This window comes from Colletotrichum phormii, assembly GCF_030913505.1.
Source record: "Colletotrichum phormii strain CBS 102054 chromosome Unknown BDP81scaffold_6, whole genome shotgun sequence".
NCBI lineage: Eukaryota > Fungi > Ascomycota > Sordariomycetes > Glomerellales > Glomerellaceae > Colletotrichum > Colletotrichum phormii.
Window position 1 is genome coordinate 513,991 of NW_026851448.1, and position 21,086 is coordinate 535,076.

Here is a 21,086-nt window from a genome sequence, read left to right on the forward strand (position 1 = left end):
GTATCTAGGGCATGGAAGCCACGCAGCCCACGCCCAACCACTGCCGCTGTCCCAGCAGAAGCTCAAGCGGCAGTCTCCGTAGAAGTATACAAAGTATTGATTTACAGGAAGGTGATTCCTCATGCACGCCGTAACTCTGGTCAAGCCCCCCTGACATGACCTGCTTGTAGTTGCAGGGGCAATTAGTCTTTTGCGTCTTCGGCGTTGCAACTTCTCCGTTGGCTGACCTTTTGTTTCGTCAACGGAGCCCGAGTCTTCAGGGGTGGCCCGGGTGGGATGTGGGATTTGATCGAAAACGGCGATGCTACAGAACAGTAGTTAATATCGAGCGATACTTTTGACATGAGAGTTCATACTTCTTTCTGAACTGGAGTCTAAGCACGGGTTGAATGCGCCTCCGACCAGCGGCCCGACACGCGACAACCTCTGAGAATCCTGATACCTGCGCAAGAGCTTGGGCAAGATCTGCACTGCTGCAGTTCTTCGGCCATTTGACCCCGGATTCTGGGTTGTCGTTGAAGAAATGTCCTGCAAGCATGCAGGCAGTCGGGCCGCAGCTTGGTTTGCATTTATTCCGCAGCATCCTGGCCATGAATACATTTGCCCTAGTGCCTGAGCCATAGCTGAGTGCGCGCAAAATATCAACAAATTGCCTCCTATAAATCCAGAATGTCAGCTTCGCCAGTGGAAGGATCAGATGAGTGGAAGGCTCAGGACAAAGGGCCAACCATTGTTATTGTCTGCTGGGTCGTCACGGCCATCAGCACTTGCTTCGTTGTTGGCCGTGTCTATGTAAGGGGGAAGATAATGAAGAAGTTCCAGAGTGATGATTGGTTCATCATTCTAGGTCAGGTATGTTTCTCACTTGAAGAGGTTCTGTCGAGAAGTCGCCTTCCTTTTCAATCATGCTGAGCCATAAACTTATTCTAACGTGTGAATACGTTCAGTTCTGCGGCTACATCTCAACGGCTCTATCTACGATCGCGGTGACCTACGGCAACGGGAGACACATGTCCATCTTATCGACCGAGCAGCAGGAGGGTGCCATCCTCTGGACTACAGCCGCCTTCTGCCCAGGAGTAATATCCTTTGGTCTCCCTAAATTAGCTGTTGTCTCTTTGTTAGTTCGGTTGATGAACCCCGACAGGTATCACAAGTGGTTCTGATGGGGAATGGGAGTCTGGTGCCAATTGACGTTATTCGTAACGGCTGGCCTCCTTCTTGGGCGTTGTACGCCGGCCAGGTCGTTGTGGGACTTCTCTGTTAAAGGAACATGGTTTGACGTCAATATACTGGTGGCATATTGCTGTTGGTATCACAGGCGTGATAAATTTCCTCATGAGGGTGTATCTTCGGCAACAATCACGTCGATGTCCGTGATAATTGCTGTTGTTGTTCTTGTTACTTCCTATTTACATTGTGGGCAGGGGTCGGTCGAAGTAGGTGGTGACGGCCTGGGTGGTTGCCCCACCTTAACCGGCCGTGGTGACTAAGCCAGTTGTCCCACTTCGCCCAGGGCAGGCGCCAGCCAGCCCACGATACCTGCCCATTGCTCCTTATCAGCCTTGCTGTTCCGACAATTGCATTTACGCAGGATGTAAGAAGCAGTATTTTACACAATCAGGCTTTTCTACCTTTTACTGACACTGTTCCGCGGCATAGCTTTCTCAGCTTTCGTCGATGTTTATCTTGCTGTTTATCCGGCAATAATTCTGTTCGGCCTCCAAATGGCCACCAGAAAGAAGATCGCACTTTCATGTGCGCTAGGTATTGGTTCTATGTAAGGCTTCTCCCTTTTTGAGCAATTACTGGCTCGAATGACTCTTGCGACTAACAACTTGGTAGTTCTGGTATAGTTGCTATCTACAAGACGACCCGTATACCATCTCTTGGAAGCAAAGATTTCTCGTGTATGATCCTCTTATGGCATCTTCGGTACTGGATAGATTGAGGCTGACTATCTTCTCTACTTAGATGATACATCTGATCTCGTGATCTGGACAGTGTAAGTCCAATGTCTCTTTCGCACATTGTCTGGTTAGCTTGATGAAATCGGTCCTGGTTCTTGTTGCCCTCTGCTCACTGAATTCGATCCATGTTAGCGTCGAGGGTAGCACAATCATAATCGCTAGCTCGATCCCCGTTATGCAGCCTCTTCTCGAGCTTATCCTGCGGCGCAATCCCTTCAGCTCTACCAAGGACTCCAAGCAAACACTCAAATATTATGAGGACTACAGCTCCCAGAGCAAGTCAAAACCGCGTAGCGGGGGCGGTATTGAGCTTGGACAGCGCAAGCCAAAGGCCAAGCCCAAAGATGATCTAGGCATCACCATCGTCGAGGACGAAAGCCAGGAAAATATCCTCACGCCGGCGACTGACTCAATCCAAGATTCACGCCTGTCCGAAGCGAAATGCTTCAGCACCCCGCTGACGGAAAAATTATCCGGACCGACTTCGTGAGCATTACGTACAAGGAACAAGGACCAGTCCGCGATACTTCCGCTTCGAGCCGATGGAGAGCCATTTGAGAAACCGATGCGAGGATTCAAACTCGAGGTCTGATAATATAGTAGAGGATACAAGGGGGAAGTTGCGTATAAGACTCATGTGAGGCGCAAGCAAGCATTCATGCTGACCATGAATAAGCACGGCAATTACAAGAAAGTGTACTTCATTGGTTCTTTTTGGAGGAGCAGCCTTAGAAGAGAATGCGTCATCACATCAACTGGCTTCCTCTGACATAATAACTGCGCGCTGCACCGAAACACTACACTAGACTTTGATTGTTGGATCTATTTCATGAAATTACTGAGTACGTGACGTTGTCTCCAACTCTGCATCATACTACTTTGTCCACACCTTTGGGCAAAGGTGGAAGAGCCACTTGGGAACGGGCCCTTGGTCACCACATACCGATGTCAAATGAATCGAAAACTGATACAGTATCAATGAATTATGAGTAATGGCCGGCGTGCATCATCTTTTGCCTTCCTCTGTGACAGACTTTTGGCTTGCCAACCAGTCGGCTTCGCTCGGCGGGGTTGCGCCACAACTCGCCGAGGCTACCGTTTCTGAACAAGACATTGGAAGTCCCCGCGGTGTGTTGCTACTGGAGTGAGATTTATCTCCTCATGGCTAGCTGGGCCACTGGAGTCGGGTCTCAGAAGGGAGTGAGGGGCAATCGCAAGTTCGTAACGTCGGATCACGGCAGACCGTTTTCGTCGAAAGCAAGCACAAAGCGGTGCGGGCAAACCGAGCTTGCGTTAGGTGATTCGTACAGAAACGTTCCTTGTGTCTCTGATTTCCGCTACCCTTACTCGCCTTGTCTCACCCATGCCCGGATTTGATGGTTCAGGAAGCGCGGCAAAGTGGGGCCGTCCCGGCGGTGGCCCTGAGAGAACAAGCGGCCCGGAAACCGGGATCTCACCGGAGCTAGATTTGGGGCAAACCCACTAGGTAAGGTACCTAAGTTCGATTGTAGGCGATTGTTGGTTTAAGTTGCCAACGGCTTTCAAATCCCAACCTCACTTGGATAGAAGAAATTGAAAATGATTTCTGTTTGTCTACAGGAGCCATATGGTTCACCAATCAGTCGAGCAATTCGTCTTCAGCTCAGTGTACTCAGTAACGCCAAAATCTCACTGCCGTGAACCCTGCAAATAATTCAGGAAGAACCTTCCAGAACAAATTCGGGAAGTTCACTGGTGGAATTGAGATCAAACAAACGGGCCACCAAAGCGAAGGCATTCGTCTAGAATCCTGCGTTGACTAAGTAAGTAGGTAGGTGAGTGCAAGCCATAATGCGTACCTTTGAGCCTCCTCTTGGAGGATAGCAATCAAATCAAGGATGTTCGTACGTCCGTACTCATCAAAACATCGGAAAGTGCTGGTCTAGAACGGTTACGCAGCGACTAGCACGCCCTTCGGGTTCTCCCAGAAGCTAGTTCCCGTTTCGAAGGGCCGAAGCCTGTCAACAAGCTGACCGGCCCACGTGCTGCCCCGGGTCTAGCTCGCCGCATTGGTCTCAGCGCACCCAATCTGCATAGACACGACAGATTAGAACTGCAGCCAGATGGTTTAGCGTGAATGATCAGGATAAAGCGTCTCAGTGGACGTGCCAATGTGCTGCGATGTGGCGCGGATCGCACAGACTGGTGCCATAGGCACCAAACCGGCCCGTCATATCGGCTGGACGGGTACGGACGAAACGGAGTGCGCGAAACGTATACGCGGAGTTTGGCTGTCTTTGGACCCTTTACTGCCTGCAGGAAGGCTCATCGTGGCACCAAACCCAGGCTTGTAAAGGTTCAGCGAATCTTCTGTTTCGTATGCAGAATTCCACGGGCCGTTGTCTTTTCGGCTTCCCGAACTCGAGCCCTATCAAGGAAGGGATGCAAATGTGAGGCATCCGAGATGACATGCTTTACCGGCGCTCTTTGAAACGAATTCGGCGAGTGGGGCAAGGATGACAGATCTTAAGGCAGACGGTGACACGGGTGATCTATTGCATCCAAGACAATACTCCATGTTGCAGGGGAAACAGCATGTTAGCCGACCAAGACACTCATCTCAGACCCCTGGTGAAATGAATATGCAGAACCCGCTTACATGGTAATCTTCGCTCAATCGATATTCTCCGTCGATTGCGGCTGGTATGGGCATTGCTTGTTCAGGTGTTCATGCAAGCCATGTCCATATCGTTGCGCATCTCTTTGGATGGGGGCTGCCTTGCGTACATGCAGTGCTTCCACGCATGTGCAAGAGGGTCGGCCGATGGGCGCGACGTTCAAGGATAAAGTTGGAGCACTTCCGAATCCGGATGATGGATTCGGTATCGTACGTATGTTTAGTTCGAAATCGGACAACGGAAGTAGGGTTAGTATGATTCTGATCTCACGCTAGGAGTCAGTTTGTCTCAAATAGCCTTCGCAGGCATTCAGCTCCCTTCACATCCTCTTTTATAATTCCAGACACCCACTTTCTGTACAGGGTTCAACAGCGTGTTTGAGGATGTGACGATGGATGATGGCTCACTTTCCGACCCCAAAGGCGGTAACAATCATAGTACGTCGGATATCGCATCCTGGATCTCGAAACCTCAATGTCGAAACATGGCCGCTAACCTTACCTGCTACGAACTTAGACGACAGGATGGGTTACCATATTGACCGCCGGCGCAGTACTAGCTGCCTCCCTCCATCTCCGAATCAACATTCAGGGGAGAAAACTGCAGATTAGCGATTACTTCCTATGCCTAGCATGGTGCTCTGCAGTCGTAACTGCGTCATTCGATATCCAATTCACGGTGATGGGCGCTTTGCATCAAAACATCAAAATCAATCTCGATGGATTCGATGGAAACGAAGACGAAGTTATGTTGGTTATGAGGGTAAGAGCAAGCACGTACTTCATCACTTTCATCGTGCTGACTCTACATGCCTAAAAGCTATTTTGGGCCAGCAGCATACCATTTTTTACAACTTTCTACCTCTGCAAAGGAGCTCTTCTCGCTGTTTACGTTCAGATATTCCCCATTTTTATGTATTATCGACGCATGATGCTGTGGACGGCTATAGTATATATTGCGCTGGCGTACTTGGTCAGCATTATTCTGCTTTTCACTGTTTGCATACCCCTGAGTAAGAACTGGTGAGTTCACCCGATGGCGACGGACACTTTTTCCACGCGTAGACACTGACTTGGGCTTTTGGGCAGGTCTGTCGAAGATCGGGTTGTGGGAACAGAGAATGTCATGTGCTCGGCTTCATCTCCCGCCATTGTCTTCCAAGTCGGCTGGGCGTTGCATTTCTTTGGAGACATCTTGAGTGAGGAAGCTTCTTGGCCTTACAACTCGAAAAATTACTGACCTCTTGCGAAGTTTTCTGTCTCCCGTGGCTCATCTTGCCTGATTTGAAGATCAAGAGAGCTCTCAAAATTGGCGTTTACTGGACCTTTGGTCTCGGCATCATCAATATGACCTTTTCTCTCGTCCGCTTCATCACCATTCAGACTGCATCAGTCGATGCATTGCCTTTCGGTTTAGTCGGTGAGTTCTTGAGCATGACTCAGTAAACTCTGATGGATGTATGCTGATACAAGATGGTCCGCAGAACTTTGGAGCGAGCTGGACGTCAACATCGGTCTTTTAGTTGCGACATTACCATGCCTCAGACCGTACTTCCGATCGAACCGAAGAGCTGGCTATTCGGACAAGTCGAACGGTTACAACTACAAATCAACCGTGAAAACGCTGCAAATAACACGCATAAGCAGATTCGATGTCGTCAGCGAGCCAGCATACGACCTCAATGTCGACCTTGAGCATGTGGCGGCTTGCTCAACCACTACCCAATCACATAAGTCTAGCGAGACTGTGTAGAGCCCTGGAGATTTAGAGACTTAGAGCAAAGTGTGATGATACCCCAGTGCCACCCAAGAGTAGGCCAGTAATATCACACCATCGAGGTGCTACCATATGTAATTAATGTATTGTCTTCATTCATGACATATATCTATCGTATTAAATATGCAAATTTAGCTTACATGCTCCTTCTCTTCACTCCTAGGTGTTCTAACGAAGCAAGCACATATGAAAGCGGCTGTCAGAGCAGTCGCCAGGCTCAACCACCAGATGTCAGTGACATCAATTCCAGGGCGCCACTTGGTTGGTTTGTGGTATTTCCACCAAAAGTGTCTCCTAAAGCTGCGAGCACAGCAGTGGAAAGATTTTGTGCAGTGATAACCAAACTCCCTGCAGCACCTTGATACGATCTGGACACATTCGATATAATGAACACGGAGACAGCTGCGAACGACATATCTGGCCCAAAGGTGCTTATGATAAAGCAGGGAAATGAGAGCGCCTAATAGAGCGTGCCCGCTTGTTGAGGTAATAACAAAGCAGGGCCTGTGGCAAATGCAATCATGCTTCCTATCATGATCAAGTGTCCTAGTACCACGTGAAGTGTCCTAGAAACAACCCACGACGCAATAGTTCCGCTTATACCGATGGGAAGAAGATAGCAGGCGACAATGATGGGTGACTTTTGATGAATGGTAAGCATAAAGCGTACCGCATAGAACTACCAGGCCCCTGCATAAGCGCCATATCCTAGAAAGTAGGACAGAATCAATGGAAAGAATCCGGGAGTCGTCCAAAGGCGATTATCTATCAGCGGCCGCCGTACTCGGCTCTCTATCAGACCGAAGCTGGCTAAACAGCCAACTCCAACGATGACGAGGGCGTAGGTGTAAGGAGTCCAGTGCGTAGGCGACCCTTGGGTGAGACCAAAGATAAGTAGTCCGCATCCAAGAATTGCTGCAGCAGCACCGACGTAGTCAAAGTCCTTCAAAGACAATGCTTCTACGGGAAGAGCAGGGATGCACCAGAAAGCCGCGACCAGACATGCGAGAGACAGAACGCTTGTTGATCCAAATAACCAAGGCAAATGTGAACTTAACGCACCGCCCTGCATGACTCCAATGGCAAACCCGAGTGGAATCTTGGCACCCATCAGAGAAAACACTCGGTTCTTCCGGAGACCAGGATTATAAACTCTTCCGAGCATGCTCATAGCCGCGGAGCAAAGGGTCCCAACCGCCAAGCCAGACATGACTCGAGTAACGTAGAACAGTATCATTCTGTCAGGCGTGATGGAGAAAGCACCAATGAGACTCCATAGGGAAAGCCAGATGAAGGCTGCACAGGTAAGGTATTTCGGGCTGATGAGATCGGCCAGGGAACCCGAAATGATGACGGAAACCCCGTTAGCCACGAGAAATGAACCAATAAGCCATGGTGTGTTGAGCTAGCTCGTATTTAGAGCGTCGATGAAAGTAGATGGGTTGACAAATGTGTGTGAAAGATGAATAGCAAACATAAGCTGGCCCATAGAGCATATGCAAACGAATCCCACTTCTTCGGCGAAGGATGAGAACTCTGGAGGAATGGTGGAAGCTCCTAGTCGCCGGGAGGTAGCTGAATTTCGTCTTTCTGTCTCTGCATCATATTGGATTTGAGTCAACTCAACTTCCAATGCATGGGGTTGAAGAGTTGTAACGGTGGCCGACATGGTGATCTGAAAATAAGAGAGGCTTATGCAGCGGGGAACTTGACTACTCGGGCATTCAGCCGGACTGAAATCTCCTCTTATTTGATCTAATACCTCTCAGACTTTGCGTATGATTTATAAGCCGACCTAAATTACAAATCTGAAGCTGTGTTAATAACCGGGTGGGATGTAGGTGACGTAGAGATGGGTCCCAAAAGCCGAAATGGTGTTCTCACAAGCGGAGCCGGCTACTCGGTCTCTTGAGCACAGCCTCTGGCGGTAACACCAGATACCCAAAGTAAGCCTACGGGCAGAATTCAATTCAGTAAATAAAAGACAGTCTCAACAAACGTTGAATAACGCGGAACTATGGCCCAATACGACAAGTGGTTTCTCTTTTCTACCCTACACCTAGAGTCTGCGCAGAAGATCACGCGTGTCTTAGGGTCTCGGTTCTTCTTTCATACAGCTGAGATGCGAATGCATAACCCTGCCGTCCTTCACAACAGCTAATATAGACTCTTGAGACTTGTCCAGGATTGTGATATCATCCAAAGGGTTACGATCCAGAACCAGAAGATCTGCCATGAACCCTTCCTTAACCTGGCCTAGCTTGTTTTCCTGGCCAAGCAACTTGGCGGCATTGATGGTGGCGCTTTGTAGAACCTGAAGGGATGTTTGAACTTGACTGCGAATAGAGAACTCTTTCGACTGAGCAAAGTGAGTAGGACCCAGCAGATCTGTGCCGAAGCAGACTGTGACACCGACTTCAGTTGCCATCTTGAGTGTAACTAGGCCCTGTTCGAGTACAGTGGTGACTTTGGCTTCTGACTCCGCATCGAGAAAATGTGACTCCTTTGATACGAAGTGAGTGACAAGCGTCGGCGTGAGAAATGTCCCCGTCTTCGCCATGAGCTTCGCGGTTTCCAGATCGATCAGGTTGCCGTGCTCAATACCCCTGACGCCCTGCTTGATTGCTTGTGTCACTGCTTCTGTGGTATAGCAGTGGCTTGTGACATATGTCTTTGCGTTATTTGCAACCGTCACTATGGCCTTGATTTCGTCGTCAGAGAACTGAAGTTGGTCGATGCGATCAGTTGGGCTAGCAACGCCGCCACCGCCCATGATCTTGATGAAGTCTGCGCCTTGTCGCAGTTCGTCTCTCGCCATGCGGTAGCATTCTGGCACTCCATCAACGATACGGCTGATGCCTGATACAGCGCCGCCGCAACAGGGGATGGTGTCGTGCCGTCCTCTCATGTCGCCGTGGCCACCAGTCTGAGAAAGGGCTTTTCCAGAAATGAAGAGGCGCGGGCCGGGATAGATGCCTTCTTCAACGGCCTCTTTCATCGCGAGAGTCGCACCACCGCAGTCTCTGACGGTAGTAAACCCCCGCTGGAGCATTGACTTGAGAACACTGGGCTGCCGCAGAAGGCTTTTGGTCTCCGTCATGTCTCGGTACGACGACAGGCTTGCCGCGCCTGGCGTAACCGCGATGTGAACATGGCAGTCAATCAGCCCGGGGCAAACGTATTTTCCTTCGAGGTCAATGATGTTCTCCGGCTTGATGTCGAATCCATCTGGCTTTGCTGGCTCGCCTGTTTCAACGGAGATAATCTTGCCGGCGGAAAGGGCAATCGTGGCATTGCTGCTGATTGATCCATGAACTGGGTCAACAATTCTGCAATTTTTCAGCAGATACGGCTGCTGTGGATCAAGCTTCCATGGAGTGATGTATTTCGACATGTCTATGCCAGAACTCTCGGGTTTTGTTTGTGTGGTGACCATTTTGACTCGATAATTACCAGGCAGATTCTGAAGGTTGGTTCATTCATATTTCTGAAGGGAGATAACACACGGAGTGACGAAGAAATACATATTTAAGCACTTATTGTCTGTCACAGACACACAATACCAAGAAAACATAAGGCAAGCCAACGTATGAAAACGTCACAAACGGTTGAAATAGTAATTACAATGGGTGTTCAGATGATTCGACTTCCGGTGAACAGGCGATGTTGAAAAATCCGGGAGGAATTCAGCCAAGATCAATGTTGAGACATTCCGTGTTCGGCTTGAGAAAGTCGTGGCGTGGACACTTCCTCACCGGCGAACATAAGACGCATCCGGCGACGCACATGGTCTGACTTCAAGACCCGCTCGCCGAATGCCACCTTCAGTTAGCGTGTCATATGCGAGGATACGAAAGCATCCTCATTCAGCTTGAACCTCGAGTCATCTCCTCGGCTATTGATCCTACATTGGTGAAGTGGAATTTTTCGAGGACCAGTTCGGCCAAGCCGTTGGGGCTGGATTATGTTGCTGATTCAGTGACTCCGACCGTCCGGCGTCGGAATACATTTTCAGGGGCCATGGGTGCGAGGCTGCCAGGCAAGTGTCTACTGCAAGTGATTACGACTTGACCCAAGATGCATCGTCACCTACTCATGTGCGATTTGGCTAGTGCTTCGGATGGTCTCACTCAATTAAAGCGCGACAATGGCGGACTATTACCAGGTCAGCTTTGTCGGGGATTCATCAGCCAGGTCTTTGACAGCTCTCGTGCAGAGGAAACGATCCTTTTACTAGACGATTTCAGATACATTTCGAAGAGCCCATCGATTGAGGGACTTGGCTTTACTGAAGGGTTTCGTTTACTTGTTGGCAATCCAAATGCAACTAAGAATGGCTGCGAAGGACAATATGTATAAATTAGTAGTCTTGTGTGATAGGCGGGCCTAGACTCAACCTTGAGAGACAAACAATAAGATGTTTTGTTTCGAAAAATTGCAAACGCAAATTTATGCATCAGTATCGTTCGCCAGAATGGTCGTCGTTAATCTATCTGAACAACTCGGCAATGTCCAAACAGCTTGTTGGGCGGCAAGACAATCGAAGGGATGTCCAAAAGAAATGTGATCGTCACTAGGACATTGCTTACACTACAAGCGAACGCCGGCTCGACCGATGACAGCCTGACAGGGCCGTCAACCACCCGCGCGGAAGACCGGCATGGAAAAGAAGAAATAGGCCTGGCCCGAAGACATGGCATTCGAAGCAGCCCTGTCTCTTTTCACAATAAGTTCTCACAACGCGATCCGTCCACGTGGGATCCGAAGTGGAATTCTGCTCACTAACAGGCCGTGCAATCTGAAATACGGCACCGCCCGCAATATCGCGACTCATGTCCACTATCCACTCCGGTCCAGACTCACGGCCAGTTACCATCCCTTTGGGTTAGCAGTGACGATTTAGTGAAACGTTGAAACTTTAAAGCTCCCAATCGGCACGCTCTTCCACCAAGGAGAAATCCAAAGTCGGCAGCAAACCGTACGACGCGGACATAAGACCCCTTGAAAGGATGACACCTGTAAATTAAAGCAGGTAGTCGGGAAGCCGACGAAGCACAAGCCGCTGCTAGTATAGAGTGGGAAGAATAAGCCCATCGTGAACCTCTGTGGCTCCCTTTCCCGATCGCGTTTCCGCTCACTCCGCGCTCCTAGCGCTACTTTGGCGAATTAGAGGGCAGAATTCCTCCATGTAGTTTCACATGGGAGAGAAAAGGGGGCTGTTATTGCTGAGTGGCGGGTTTCTGATTGAGTTGCGAGAGCCATTAGTCTATGGGGATGACACCCCAAGGAGTTTGTCATTCGGGAGAAATAGATTAAGGAATTAAGTGTTGTTTCTTTTGTGGGATGCCGCATGGCTGTCAATATGCCAACCCATTCCTTGAGACCTTCTTCATGTGGTCATCTGCTCTGAAGTGACTGTGATAAGCACCGTGGGCTTCCTGGTATAAAGCGAGCTTGCTTTCCTGTGATGATCTCTTCCCGTTCCGCCTTGCCCCCAGTCTATCATCACCGAATCTCCAGGATCAATCCCTCCATCCATCAAAATGCACGGTCTATTTTCCATTGGTACGGCCCTTGCCGTCATGATCCAAGGCACCGCCGCTGCCACGAGCGCTGTTGCAACTTGGTATGGTGGAAACTTGAGCGGAGGCAACTGCCTCTTTTCTAGTTACACGTTGCCATCGAGCGTCCTGGGTACTGCCTTGTCGTACACCAACTACAATGGAAACTGTGGTACCTGCCTCAGTGTCAAGGGACCGAAGGGTAACACCATCAAAGTTATGGTAAGCATCAGCAAGTCTATTCAACCAATATATCCACGACCTACTCTAACTCAAAGATCAGGTCGTCGACAAGTGCCCCTCAGGCTGCGGAAACGGCCAGCTCGATCTCTTCCCTGATGCTTTCGCCAAGCTCGACGACCCTAATAAGGGACAAATCAGCGTCTCATGGGAGCAGGTACCTTGCGGCATCACCTCACCCTTGATCGTCCGTAATAAGGAGGGAACTTCGAAGTGGTGGTATGTGTCTTTGATCACGGCAGCGACCCGAATAGTCTAACTTACATATCTCCTAGGTTCTCCATGCAAGTTGTGAACCACAACTACACAGTCACCAAGTTCGAAGTCAGTACCGACAGCGGTAAGAGCTGGCAGCCAACTGTCCGTCAGGACTACAACTACTGGCAGAAGAGCAGTGGTGATGGATTTCTCGTGGACACCGTTAGCGTCCGTGTCACCTGCTCCAACGGTAAGCAGGTCGTTGTGAACAACGTCGGTACCAAAGAGAAGGCCTCGTTCACTGCATCGGGTAACTGCTAGAAAGGGATCATGGAATAGCTTATAGGTCGAGAGGGTTGCTATGTATTCACCTCACCGGACTCAGCGCGTTTTCCTGATAGCCACACTAGGATTTCTACAACGAGGGATTTGTACATAGCCTTTACTTCTTGCATATAATTTGACAGTATATATATTCAGATGAAGCAGTCGGTCTAGATATGAATAGTGATTGAGTTAAGGTGGAAGCACTATTCTCACATTTTGGAAAGCGATATTTTGCCTGTAATGCCCTGTAGACTGTGTAGCGTTAACTCAGTCAGATAGCCGGAGACAAACTAGAATCTAAAGCTTTGTTTGGGGACTGGCTAAGTACTTACTGTGTGTGGGTTAATACTACCTTCCTCAGGGGTTGGATTTATTGAAATACAAATATGTTCCTTCTACCCAGGTATGCAAAAATAATCGATACGCTTCCAGGCTTCCAAATTTCCATGTCCCCAAATTCCCACGCTTTTCAAGAAAGTTGAGTTTTGAGAATGGGCGGACAAGGTATAAAATCTTTTACACTTCAGCTGAGTTGGCAGGGTGCACAAAGGTAGTTCACACCAGCCTCTCGTTCCCTGCTGCTAAACAGAGACAGCCATCCCAAAGAGGTTCTTGTTGCTGCGTTTTCAATGGTTGAGAGCATGTACGGCGAAGACCACCTCTAGTAGGTAGTTATTATGCATTCCTGCAGCGTGACAATTATTAGACTTTGCATTGTCGTCAACGGAGAAACCCTGATATCGTAAAATATGCTCAATTGCCAGAGCATCGGAAGTGTAAGCCATCACGATAAACTGTGGCTGGAGTGCGTGCGGGCCGAGAACCCGCTTCAAGGAGCAAACTTCGGCCTAGCGAGCCGAGCTGAGGAGCGCTGCTGTGCTCCGCACTGTCGGTCTATCATGTATTCGTGGAAACAACATGATGCTATGGTGTCAGTGAACACCTTAGAGAAATAGTAAATGACCCAGAATCAAATGACTAATACGGAAAGTTTGCATTCAGACAAGATCAGAGTAAAGTCAAACTTCAATTGAGCGGAGATTCTGACGTTGGGAGAAGGGCTTCTGACTTGGGCATTCAGTTCAGAGCACGCTAAGTTGCGCCACAATTGTGTGACTGTGGCTGGACTTGGAGGTGCAATCAAGATGCCTCCGCACCGCGTTCCATCTTAAGATTGACAATTGCGAGACTTCAACGAGAGGAACTAGACAAGGTAAGGCATATGCCGCCACACGGATCTCTTGTGGACAATTGAATATGCCGATGTGATGGCTGGCGAAGGCGAGAGTCCAAGCAGCTCAGCCGAGCAAGAAGTTGAGACGGCAAACTCTGCCCCGCGCGGCAAGCGAGCGAGCAACGCGTGAGTGCAGTAACCTCCAGGCTCACCATCCTCGGATGTGAAAGCGTTTATTCTTAAGTCTTTTTTTACTGATGGCAACAAAAGTTGTACGCGGTGCCGTGAACGCAAGGTGAAGTGTTCGGGATCGTTACCGTGTGCAAATTGCCTGCGGAAGTCAGTCGAGTGTGTCTTTGATAAGGAGGATCGGAAAGTTGTTGTATCCGAGAGGTAACAATCTAGGCCCGCCTCTACGGGTTGTTTGTTACAAGCCAATATCTAACCGTCTGAAGGTTTCTTAATGAGCTGAAACGCAAGTCGGGATATGGCGTGGACGGGAAAACCTCGACTTCCCCTACAGCTAAGCGATCTCGACGTCATCGATCGATGTCGCCAGCTGATGCTGGTTTTCGTGATGGTAAGCCGTGATCTGATATTTTGTTGCATAGTGCGGTCTCACTCATCATAGCAATTGCTACACGTAGTGGTTAATGCAACACCAGCGCCATTATTGATAGAGATCGACCACGGAGCCTCGCTGCCGGCACATGGTTTCAATCTTGACGACGGCACGACTGTCGTCGGCGGTGAAGATGACCGCGAAGAGCGCCGTGGCTTTTCTAACATGCGGAATCCATTAGCAAGCGGACCATCAAAATTCCTCACGGACGCAACGGGTAGAAGAAGTGAGTGACTGCTTGACGCCATTGCTACTTCTTTCGATCTAACTGGTTTATAGGATGGCTCGGGCCTTCGTCAACTTGGGCATATAGTCGACAGGTACTCAACATGATCCAAGGTCATCTCGGTCAGCATGCATCCCCAGAGGTTCCCCTCAACGTTGATGCCGAAGCATTCAAGTTGGACTGGCCATCGTCCAGAGACGTCATCCCGCAAGCCACAGTCGACATTCCGTCTCTAGATTACGCTCTATATCTTACAAACACAGTCAAGTTCCATCTTGGGCAAACATACCATCTCTTTGACGAGGAAAGCTTCATGACTGGGCTTTACGATTTATACAGAAGAGGGCCGAAGCTGGAACCAACAGCAGGTTCCAGATTATGGTATATCCAGTTTCTAATGATCATGGCTTTCGGCAAGGCTCTCTTAGTCCCTGGAAACCCAAATCAGACTCCTCCTGGAAGCAGTCTGGTGACGAGGGCTCTCGAGCTGCTTCCTGATGTCCATGGATTGTATCAAGACCCTGTACTGTCCGTGGAGATTCTATGCAGTCTTGCTCTATACCTGCAGTCTGTAGACCACAGGAATAGCGCTTACACCTACGTGAGTTGATAGTCAGTCATCAGTCGTTCATTGAACCGCTCACTCATTCCAGTAGATCGGCAATGCATTTCGAATCGCTGTTTCTCAGGGTCTACACCGAGAGCCATTGAAAAGCTTGGTCAATGACAACGAAGCTAACAGACTCCGTTGCGTCTGGTGGACTCTTTATATCCTAGATCGGAAGATGTCGTCACTTATGGGGGCCCCCAATTCGATACAAGATAGCGACATAACTGTTCAACTACCAAGATCCGACCCAGTGGTTCACAAGTACAAGGCACTGGGCATACACGTTGTGTTATCTCAGCTGCTTGCCAAAGTTCTGAACAGTGAGTCCACAGTAGCCTGCAGCATCGACATTTTCTAATCGTGACAAAGCTGTGTATGGTGTGGATGGGAAGCTTGACCCATCGTTTTTGAAGAGCGTACAAGAAGTTTTGAGAGACATGGCAAGGCTGGCTCCGCAGCTTACGGCTGGGTTCGAGTTTAAGTTCAATAATTCGGAACCTGCTTCAAGGGTGTCTGCTACACTCAACTTGTGTTATCACCAGGTTAGTGACTATTGAGTCTCTACTTCCACTTCTGGCAGCATGCTGAATATCTAAAGTGTGTTGTTCTTGCAACTCGCCCGCTTCTCTTGTGCCTCCTACAAGACGTTCTAGGAAGGCAGGGAAATCCGAACAGAGGCCTTGCGAGCCCAATCAAAGCGCTGTTGAAGACATCCTCAGACTCAGCAAATAAATCACTCCAGATCTTGTCAACATTACAGTCACAACACCTATTGGGTAAGCAGATGCATCTACTAACGGTCGTAAGATAGACTGACATCCTGGCCAGAATCTTTCCTCCCCTTTGACTTGGAGCAAGCATTCTCGTCGGCTTTTGTCCTCACTTTGATGACCTCCATGCCTGGCCTTCCCGAACGAGACAACGAATATATGCAAACCACAACTGATATACTCGCCCCCATGATTGCGCGCGGGAACGTAGTAGCCCGGTTCCGAAAAGAAGAACTCGAGAAGCTCCAAGAGATACTACGCCTCGCCCAACGTCAACTTCACGCTCCACCGTCAGCTGCTGGTCATGGCAGCAACAGCATGCAAAACGAGGATCAGACTTCACGGCGTATCAACGTTGGAGACCTGCCATCATTTAATACTGAACAGCCTACAGAAGCCGGTCCAGCAACTGGCAGTACAGCGAATGGGCTCGCTTCTGAACAAATGCTATCAATAGCGGGCTTGCTCGACTGGGAGCCAAACATGGCCGCTTTCGACGATGATCAACTCGCGGGGAGTTGGTTGTGGACGGAGGCGATTGCGCCGGATTTTGACTTTAGTGGGGGCTTAATGTGATTGATAGACGGGTTGCCAGACTGATCCTCGGATGTGTGCTTCCAAAATCAGGTTTCTAGGAATCAAGACAACTTACTAAAGTAGGCTTGAGGAGGAAAGACACATGTCAGAGAGGGTCGGATTCGCAGATAAAGACAATCTAATCCTGTGGGGTAATCGTTCGATCATTGACGACTGGACCAACAGCCAGCTACAACAGGTAGTCCCATATGCAAGTGGTAGCGGAGGCGCCAGGGGAAACCTTGCAAGAGGCGGAAAAGCTAGCTGGACTTCATACTTGGATGGCGAGACCCTTATCAACTGAACTCGAATAAGACTCCACAACATTCCTGGTCTCCAGATAGGGACATGTCCGAGTCAGTTGACTATCAGATACCAGCTCGCGGGTTGGCAATCCGAGGGCCTTCTCCCCGCGTTTTCCCCGTCTCAGGACCCACTCCCGAATCGCTACCCTGGACCCACGGACTTGAGATAATGACAAAGAATGGGGTGTCAAAGGCTGATTTGGGAGTTGGCTTAAGTCATGGGCTCGCTGGAAAGACTTTAATATGACATTGACCATCCCAGCCTGGTGGTTAAGACTTTGAAGAGACACAGGGACTGGTCAGCTCGTGTTAACTCGTCGAGCCTCTGCGGACAAAAACCCGATAATTTGGCTGTTGCCGCAGCATGAGACGCATCAACTCATACAATTCAACTTCAGACAAGGCAACTATGGACCAAGAGAAGATGGAGCCTGCAGGCTTAGAGGGTCTGTCCCATCAACAGAGTGCAAAGATCGGGCAGGTCGAAGATCCAAACATTCAGCCCGGACATGAACTTCACAAGCGTCTCGAAACACGCCATGTCACGATGATTGCCCTCGGCGGTGCGCTTGGAACAGGACTGCTGGTCGGAACGTAAGTCTTCTACCAGTACCAGGAAATGCCGTTCTTGCGTCCAATTCTAACCCGCCGATTCTAGAGGCTCAGCATTAGTCAAGGCAGGCCCAGCCGGTATCCTCATAGACTACTCCATCGTCGGTTGCATCGTGTTCCTCGTCATGGCCGCCCTCGGCGAGATCATCTCCTACATGCCCCTATCCCACGGCTTCGGCGGCTACGCAACCCGCTTCGTCGACCCAGCCCTCGGTTTCGCGACAGGCTACTCCTACTTCTTCAAGTACCTCCTCGCCACGCCCAATCAGCTCTCCGCTTTCGCCCTGATCATGAAGTTCTGGGTAGGAGACCGCGTCAACCCGGCCGTCTTCATCACCATCGCCCTGGTCCTGATCCTCTTGATCAACAGTATCAGTGTCAAAGCCTTTGGCGAGTTCGAGTTTTGGCTCTCGTCTCTGAAAGTAATCATCATGATTGGCGTCATCCTGTTGCTCTTCATCCTCGCCGTGGGCGGCGGTCCCACCGGCGACCGTCCCGGCTTCAGATACTGGTCCGATCCGGGTGCTTTCGCCGAGTACAAGGTCGAGGGTGCTCAGGGCCGTCTTCTCGGAGTCTGGAGCGCTATGGTAGCTGCCGTGTACGCCTTCTCCGGCACGGAGCTCGTCGGTGTTACAGTCGGCGAGGCCAAGAACCCGCGCCTGAGCATGCCAAAGGCTGTCCGCCTGACCTTTATGCGCATCGTCTTCTTCTACGTCATCTCCGTCTTCCTGCTGGGCATGGTTGTCCCCTACAACAGCGCCGAGCTCGTCTTCGCAGCTAAGGCCAAGACCAGTGCTGCGGCCTCGCCGTTTGTGGTGGCCGTCACCATCGCCAAGATTAAGGGGCTCGATCACGTCATCAACGGCTGTCTCGTGGTGTTTGTCTTTTCAGCTGCCAACTCGGACATTTACATCTCGTCTCGCACGTTGTATGGTATCGCCGTCGATGGCAAAGCCCCTCGCATCTTTTCCAAGACGACCAAAGCCGGCGTGCCTTTTGTGGCTCTGGGTTTGTGTGGTGTCTTTTGCTGTCTGGCGTACATGTCTGTCAGCTCCGGTGCAGCAACCGTCTTTGGCTATCTGACGAATATCGTCACTGTCTTTGGTGAGTCCACTCTGAATGTTTGACGCACGAAAGTCGAGGCTTACACGTACCATAGGTCTACTTACATGGATATCCATCCTCGTCTCCCACATCTTCTTTTGCCGTGCCCGCACAGCCCAGCGAATCGACGCCGCATACATCCCCTACCGCGCTCCCCTGGGCGCATGGGGCTCTTATATTGCTCTCGGCTTTCTCATCATCCTGACCTTGACCAAGGGCATCGAAGTGTTCGTGGGCACTTTTGACTACAAGAACTTTATCGTTCAGTACATTGGAATCCCCGTCTACCTAATTTGCATCTTTGGGTACAAAATCTTCAAGAGGTCTCATCGCGTCCGGGCCGAGACGGCCGACTTGGTCACAGACGTGCCAGAAGAGACCGTTGCTGAGGAGAGAGCAGCAGTCGAAGCGGAAAGAAGGGAAAATGAGGTGGCGATGGGGAAGAAGAGCGCGTTTGCAAAGGTCTATCGCAAGGGGTTCGCATGGTTGTTCTGAGATGATGTGTAACATTAGTTTCAAGACCTACTCTGCATAGTATGTGATAAGAACCACTAATTCGAAGCATCCAGCCTTTAGAATCTGCTACTCTAACCCTTACATGAGAGTCGTATTTGCCCTTCCCATCATCAGTCCTTCAGCCCATTTAGATAGGATGCTCAATAACAACCTTCTCCAACGAAGCACCGCCATAAGCCACCCTCTGGATCTCCCGTAAGCCGGCTTCGCCGCCCTTGACGACAGTCACATTCGGGTGCTTTGGAGCTCTTTCAGCAGAGCTCAGAACATGTTCCATAACCCTCCGCAAGCGAACCGGGAATTCAGGGGCTTGAGGGTGTCGCATGGCCCCAACGCTGCCAACAGGCCGATAGGACGTACAGAAACCGAAAGCCGGATCATGGGCCACGGGCTGCGTACACACAAGCTTGATAGACTCCCCGGCGCTTCCTGACAAGCTTCTGCGGAGAAGCGCCGGCGTAGACGTCTCAGTGTCAGCATTAGGGCCATGAAGGCCGCTACCGACGGTGTCGAATCCCGTGGTCAGGCTCACACCGAGGTCCTTTGCGGCGGCGCGGATATCACTGGTGACGTTGGGGCTCTTGTAGTCGAAGCAGTGTGTGGCTCCGAGCTTCAGTAGCGCAGCGTGGTTCTTGGCGGACGCGGTCGTGAAGATGGGATTGAAACCCGCCGCTTTGGCAAGCTGGATGGCCGCGATGCCGACGCTGCTGGCGCCGCCCCAAATGAGTATCGGTTTGTCGGTCCCGTCAGTCCCGGTGATGGCCGCGGCGGGAAAGGCGAAGCCGAGGACATTGAATATGGCGTCGGCGGCAGTCTGCGTCGTGAGGGCTAGCCCCCCAGCGTCTTTGAGGTCGAGGCCGGGTGGCAGCTTGAAGGTGAGATTGCTCTCGACGATGGTCCTGTCTTGGTGCGTGCAGGCCGAGGACTTTTGGGGGAACCCGACGGGCGAGATGCCGAGAACGGCGTCGCCGATTTGTAAGGTAGATTTGGGTCCGACTGCTTCGACGATGCCGGCGAACTCGAAGCCGGTGACGAAGGAGTTGAGGCCTACGTGGAAGAAGTTGAGATCGCAGGGGTTAATGCCTGAGTACTTTACTGATACGAGGGCTTGATGCTGTTGGGGGGTGTAGTCTTCCGTGACTTGCTTGATGGTGAGTTGGCCATCGGCACCTAGGTAGATTGAGCGAGACATTCCTTGTAAGTTGTTGGTTTCGGTGATGTTGAGAACTTGGCCCATTTCAGTAATAATAGCCTCTCGAAGGGCGATGAGGTTTTCTATCTGGTAGCGCAGTAATCGTACTCAGACAACATCTGCTGGCTCGGCCTGGACGTTGTACCGGGGCCGCGATCATCGGCGGTTCACATCGTTGATGTCCGTCTCTGTCGGGATTATGGAAGAGTGTTGTCGTTGCGCCGAGTACCCCACAGCACCGGACTTAAGAGCGCGCTAGCATCGTACAAAAACCGGGGGATAAATTAGGTTCGTCTGTGTTATCGAGCGGTTGAAAATGATGAACCTTGACGGACACGGCCGGAAGACGGACGGCGATCCGTCCGTCCGGAGCTACCCGGGAGCACCCTCCGGAGTAGCCCTTCGGTTCAACGCCGTCACTTTCGGCAGTCGTGGCTAAAGGTTGGCTCATCTATTCGCGCGCGGCACGGTCACGGACCCTGCTTGACAATTATTTCCACTTGACTCTTTATGCTTCTTATTCCATGGGGTATTAGTGGTGAGACGAAGTGTCATGGGCCTCACGCATCAAAAAGATCAGATCTTGCCCGCGGTTGACCTCTTCCAGTAACCCAATGTTTCCAGCATCTTTATAGTACTAGGAATAGTCG

At 50.5% G+C, this 21,086-nt stretch overlaps 9 protein-coding genes across 9 annotated transcripts; 6 read left to right on the top strand and 3 right to left on the bottom strand.

The window, feature by feature from the left end:
* Nucleotides 1-669: 669 nt before the first annotated feature.
* BDP81DRAFT_479826 (uncharacterized protein) lies at nucleotides 670-2,528 on the top strand (the record flags this gene model as incomplete). The annotated part of the gene is made up of 8 exons (XM_060594903.1): nucleotides 670-852; nucleotides 948-1,147; nucleotides 1,244-1,308; nucleotides 1,663-1,780; nucleotides 1,846-1,910; nucleotides 1,975-2,005; nucleotides 2,103-2,334; nucleotides 2,421-2,528. 8 exons carry the CDS (start codon nucleotides 670-672, stop codon nucleotides 2,526-2,528), a joined length of 1,002 nt encoding a protein of 333 aa, XP_060447349.1.
* A 2,484-nt stretch (nucleotides 2,529-5,012) lies between these two features.
* Nucleotides 5,013-6,530, top strand: BDP81DRAFT_370325 (uncharacterized protein). Its single transcript, XM_060586605.1, has 6 exons — nucleotides 5,013-5,064; nucleotides 5,144-5,389; nucleotides 5,447-5,649; nucleotides 5,716-5,825; nucleotides 5,879-6,046; nucleotides 6,111-6,530. The coding sequence occupies exons 1-6, from the start codon at nucleotides 5,023-5,025 to the stop codon at nucleotides 6,377-6,379; spliced, it is 1,038 nt and encodes a 345-aa protein (XP_060447350.1). The 5' UTR covers nucleotides 5,013-5,022; the 3' UTR covers nucleotides 6,380-6,530.
* Nucleotides 6,531-7,240: 710 nt separating this feature from the next.
* Nucleotides 7,241-7,785, top strand: BDP81DRAFT_422579 (uncharacterized protein). The gene has a single exon (XM_060590004.1). It carries the CDS (start codon nucleotides 7,381-7,383, stop codon nucleotides 7,552-7,554), a length of 174 nt encoding a protein of 57 aa, XP_060447351.1. The 5' UTR covers nucleotides 7,241-7,380; the 3' UTR covers nucleotides 7,555-7,785.
* Nucleotides 7,786-8,120: 335 nt separating this feature from the next.
* Nucleotides 8,121-10,055, bottom strand: BDP81DRAFT_422580 (amidohydrolase). Its single transcript, XM_060590005.1, has one exon. It carries the CDS (start codon nucleotides 9,837-9,839, stop codon nucleotides 8,493-8,495), a length of 1,347 nt encoding a protein of 448 aa, XP_060447352.1. The 5' UTR covers nucleotides 9,840-10,055; the 3' UTR covers nucleotides 8,121-8,492.
* A 1,420-nt stretch (nucleotides 10,056-11,475) lies between these two features.
* On the bottom strand, nucleotides 11,476-11,770 carry BDP81DRAFT_422582 (uncharacterized protein). Its single transcript, XM_060590006.1, has one exon. It carries the CDS (start codon nucleotides 11,753-11,755, stop codon nucleotides 11,570-11,572), a length of 186 nt encoding a protein of 61 aa, XP_060447353.1. The 5' UTR covers nucleotides 11,756-11,770; the 3' UTR covers nucleotides 11,476-11,569.
* Nucleotides 11,771-11,798: 28 nt separating this feature from the next.
* On the top strand, nucleotides 11,799-13,023 carry BDP81DRAFT_370333 (rare lipoprotein A). The gene is made up of 3 exons (XM_060586606.1): nucleotides 11,799-12,186; nucleotides 12,248-12,423; nucleotides 12,480-13,023. The coding sequence occupies exons 1-3, from the start codon at nucleotides 11,947-11,949 to the stop codon at nucleotides 12,721-12,723; spliced, it is 660 nt and encodes a 219-aa protein (XP_060447354.1). The 5' UTR covers nucleotides 11,799-11,946; the 3' UTR covers nucleotides 12,724-13,023.
* Nucleotides 13,024-13,953: 930 nt separating this feature from the next.
* On the top strand, nucleotides 13,954-17,045 carry BDP81DRAFT_344749 (fungal-specific transcription factor domain-containing protein). The gene is made up of 9 exons (XM_060586078.1): nucleotides 13,954-14,089; nucleotides 14,174-14,296; nucleotides 14,359-14,483; nucleotides 14,551-14,751; nucleotides 14,805-15,352; nucleotides 15,408-15,681; nucleotides 15,731-15,903; nucleotides 15,960-16,137; nucleotides 16,190-17,045. The coding sequence occupies exons 1-9, from the start codon at nucleotides 13,998-14,000 to the stop codon at nucleotides 16,705-16,707; spliced, it is 2,232 nt and encodes a 743-aa protein (XP_060447355.1). The 5' UTR covers nucleotides 13,954-13,997; the 3' UTR covers nucleotides 16,708-17,045.
* Nucleotides 17,046-17,421: 376 nt separating this feature from the next.
* On the top strand, nucleotides 17,422-19,223 carry BDP81DRAFT_459405 (amino acid permease; the record flags this gene model as incomplete). Its single annotated transcript, XM_060593536.1, has 3 exons — nucleotides 17,422-17,606; nucleotides 17,671-18,728; nucleotides 18,784-19,223. The coding sequence occupies 3 exons, from the start codon at nucleotides 17,422-17,424 to the stop codon at nucleotides 19,221-19,223; spliced, it is 1,683 nt and encodes a 560-aa protein (XP_060447356.1).
* Nucleotides 19,224-19,371: 148 nt separating this feature from the next.
* BDP81DRAFT_314833 (uncharacterized protein) lies at nucleotides 19,372-20,436 on the bottom strand (the record flags this gene model as incomplete). The annotated part of the gene is made up of 1 exon (XM_060584033.1): nucleotides 19,372-20,436. One exon carries the CDS (start codon nucleotides 20,434-20,436, stop codon nucleotides 19,372-19,374), a length of 1,065 nt encoding a protein of 354 aa, XP_060447357.1.
* Between the last annotated feature and the right edge of the window lie 650 nt (nucleotides 20,437-21,086).

Coding starts and splice junctions, on each gene's coding strand:
- BDP81DRAFT_370325 (XM_060586605.1), top strand. CDS start 5,023: ATGATGGCTCACTTTCCGACCCCAAAGGCGGTAACAATCATA. Junction 5,065..5,143: donor CAAAGGCGGTAACAATCATA/GTACGTCGGATA, acceptor CTACGAACTTAG/ACGACAGGATGGGTTACCAT. Junction 6,047..6,110: donor ATTGCCTTTCGGTTTAGTCG/GTGAGTTCTTGA, acceptor GATGGTCCGCAG/AACTTTGGAGCGAGCTGGAC.
- BDP81DRAFT_422579 (XM_060590004.1), top strand. CDS start 7,381: ATGCACCAGAAAGCCGCGACCAGACATGCGAGAGACAGAACGCTTGTT.
- BDP81DRAFT_422580 (XM_060590005.1), bottom strand. CDS start 9,839: ATGGTCACCACACAAACAAAACCCGAGAGTTCTGGCATAGACATGTCG.
- BDP81DRAFT_422582 (XM_060590006.1), bottom strand. CDS start 11,755: ATGCGGCATCCCACAAAAGAAACAACACTTAATTCCTTAATCTATTTC.
- BDP81DRAFT_370333 (XM_060586606.1), top strand. CDS start 11,947: ATGCACGGTCTATTTTCCATTGGTACGGCCCTTGCCGTCATGATCCAA. Junction 12,187..12,247: donor GTAACACCATCAAAGTTATG/GTAAGCATCAGC, acceptor CTCAAAGATCAG/GTCGTCGACAAGTGCCCCTC. Junction 12,424..12,479: donor GAGGGAACTTCGAAGTGGTG/GTATGTGTCTTT, acceptor CATATCTCCTAG/GTTCTCCATGCAAGTTGTGA.
- BDP81DRAFT_344749 (XM_060586078.1), top strand. CDS start 13,998: ATGGCTGGCGAAGGCGAGAGTCCAAGCAGCTCAGCCGAGCAAGAAGTT. Junction 15,353..15,407: donor GGAATAGCGCTTACACCTAC/GTGAGTTGATAG, acceptor TCATTCCAGTAG/ATCGGCAATGCATTTCGAAT. Junction 15,904..15,959: donor TCAACTTGTGTTATCACCAG/GTTAGTGACTAT, acceptor GAATATCTAAAG/TGTGTTGTTCTTGCAACTCG.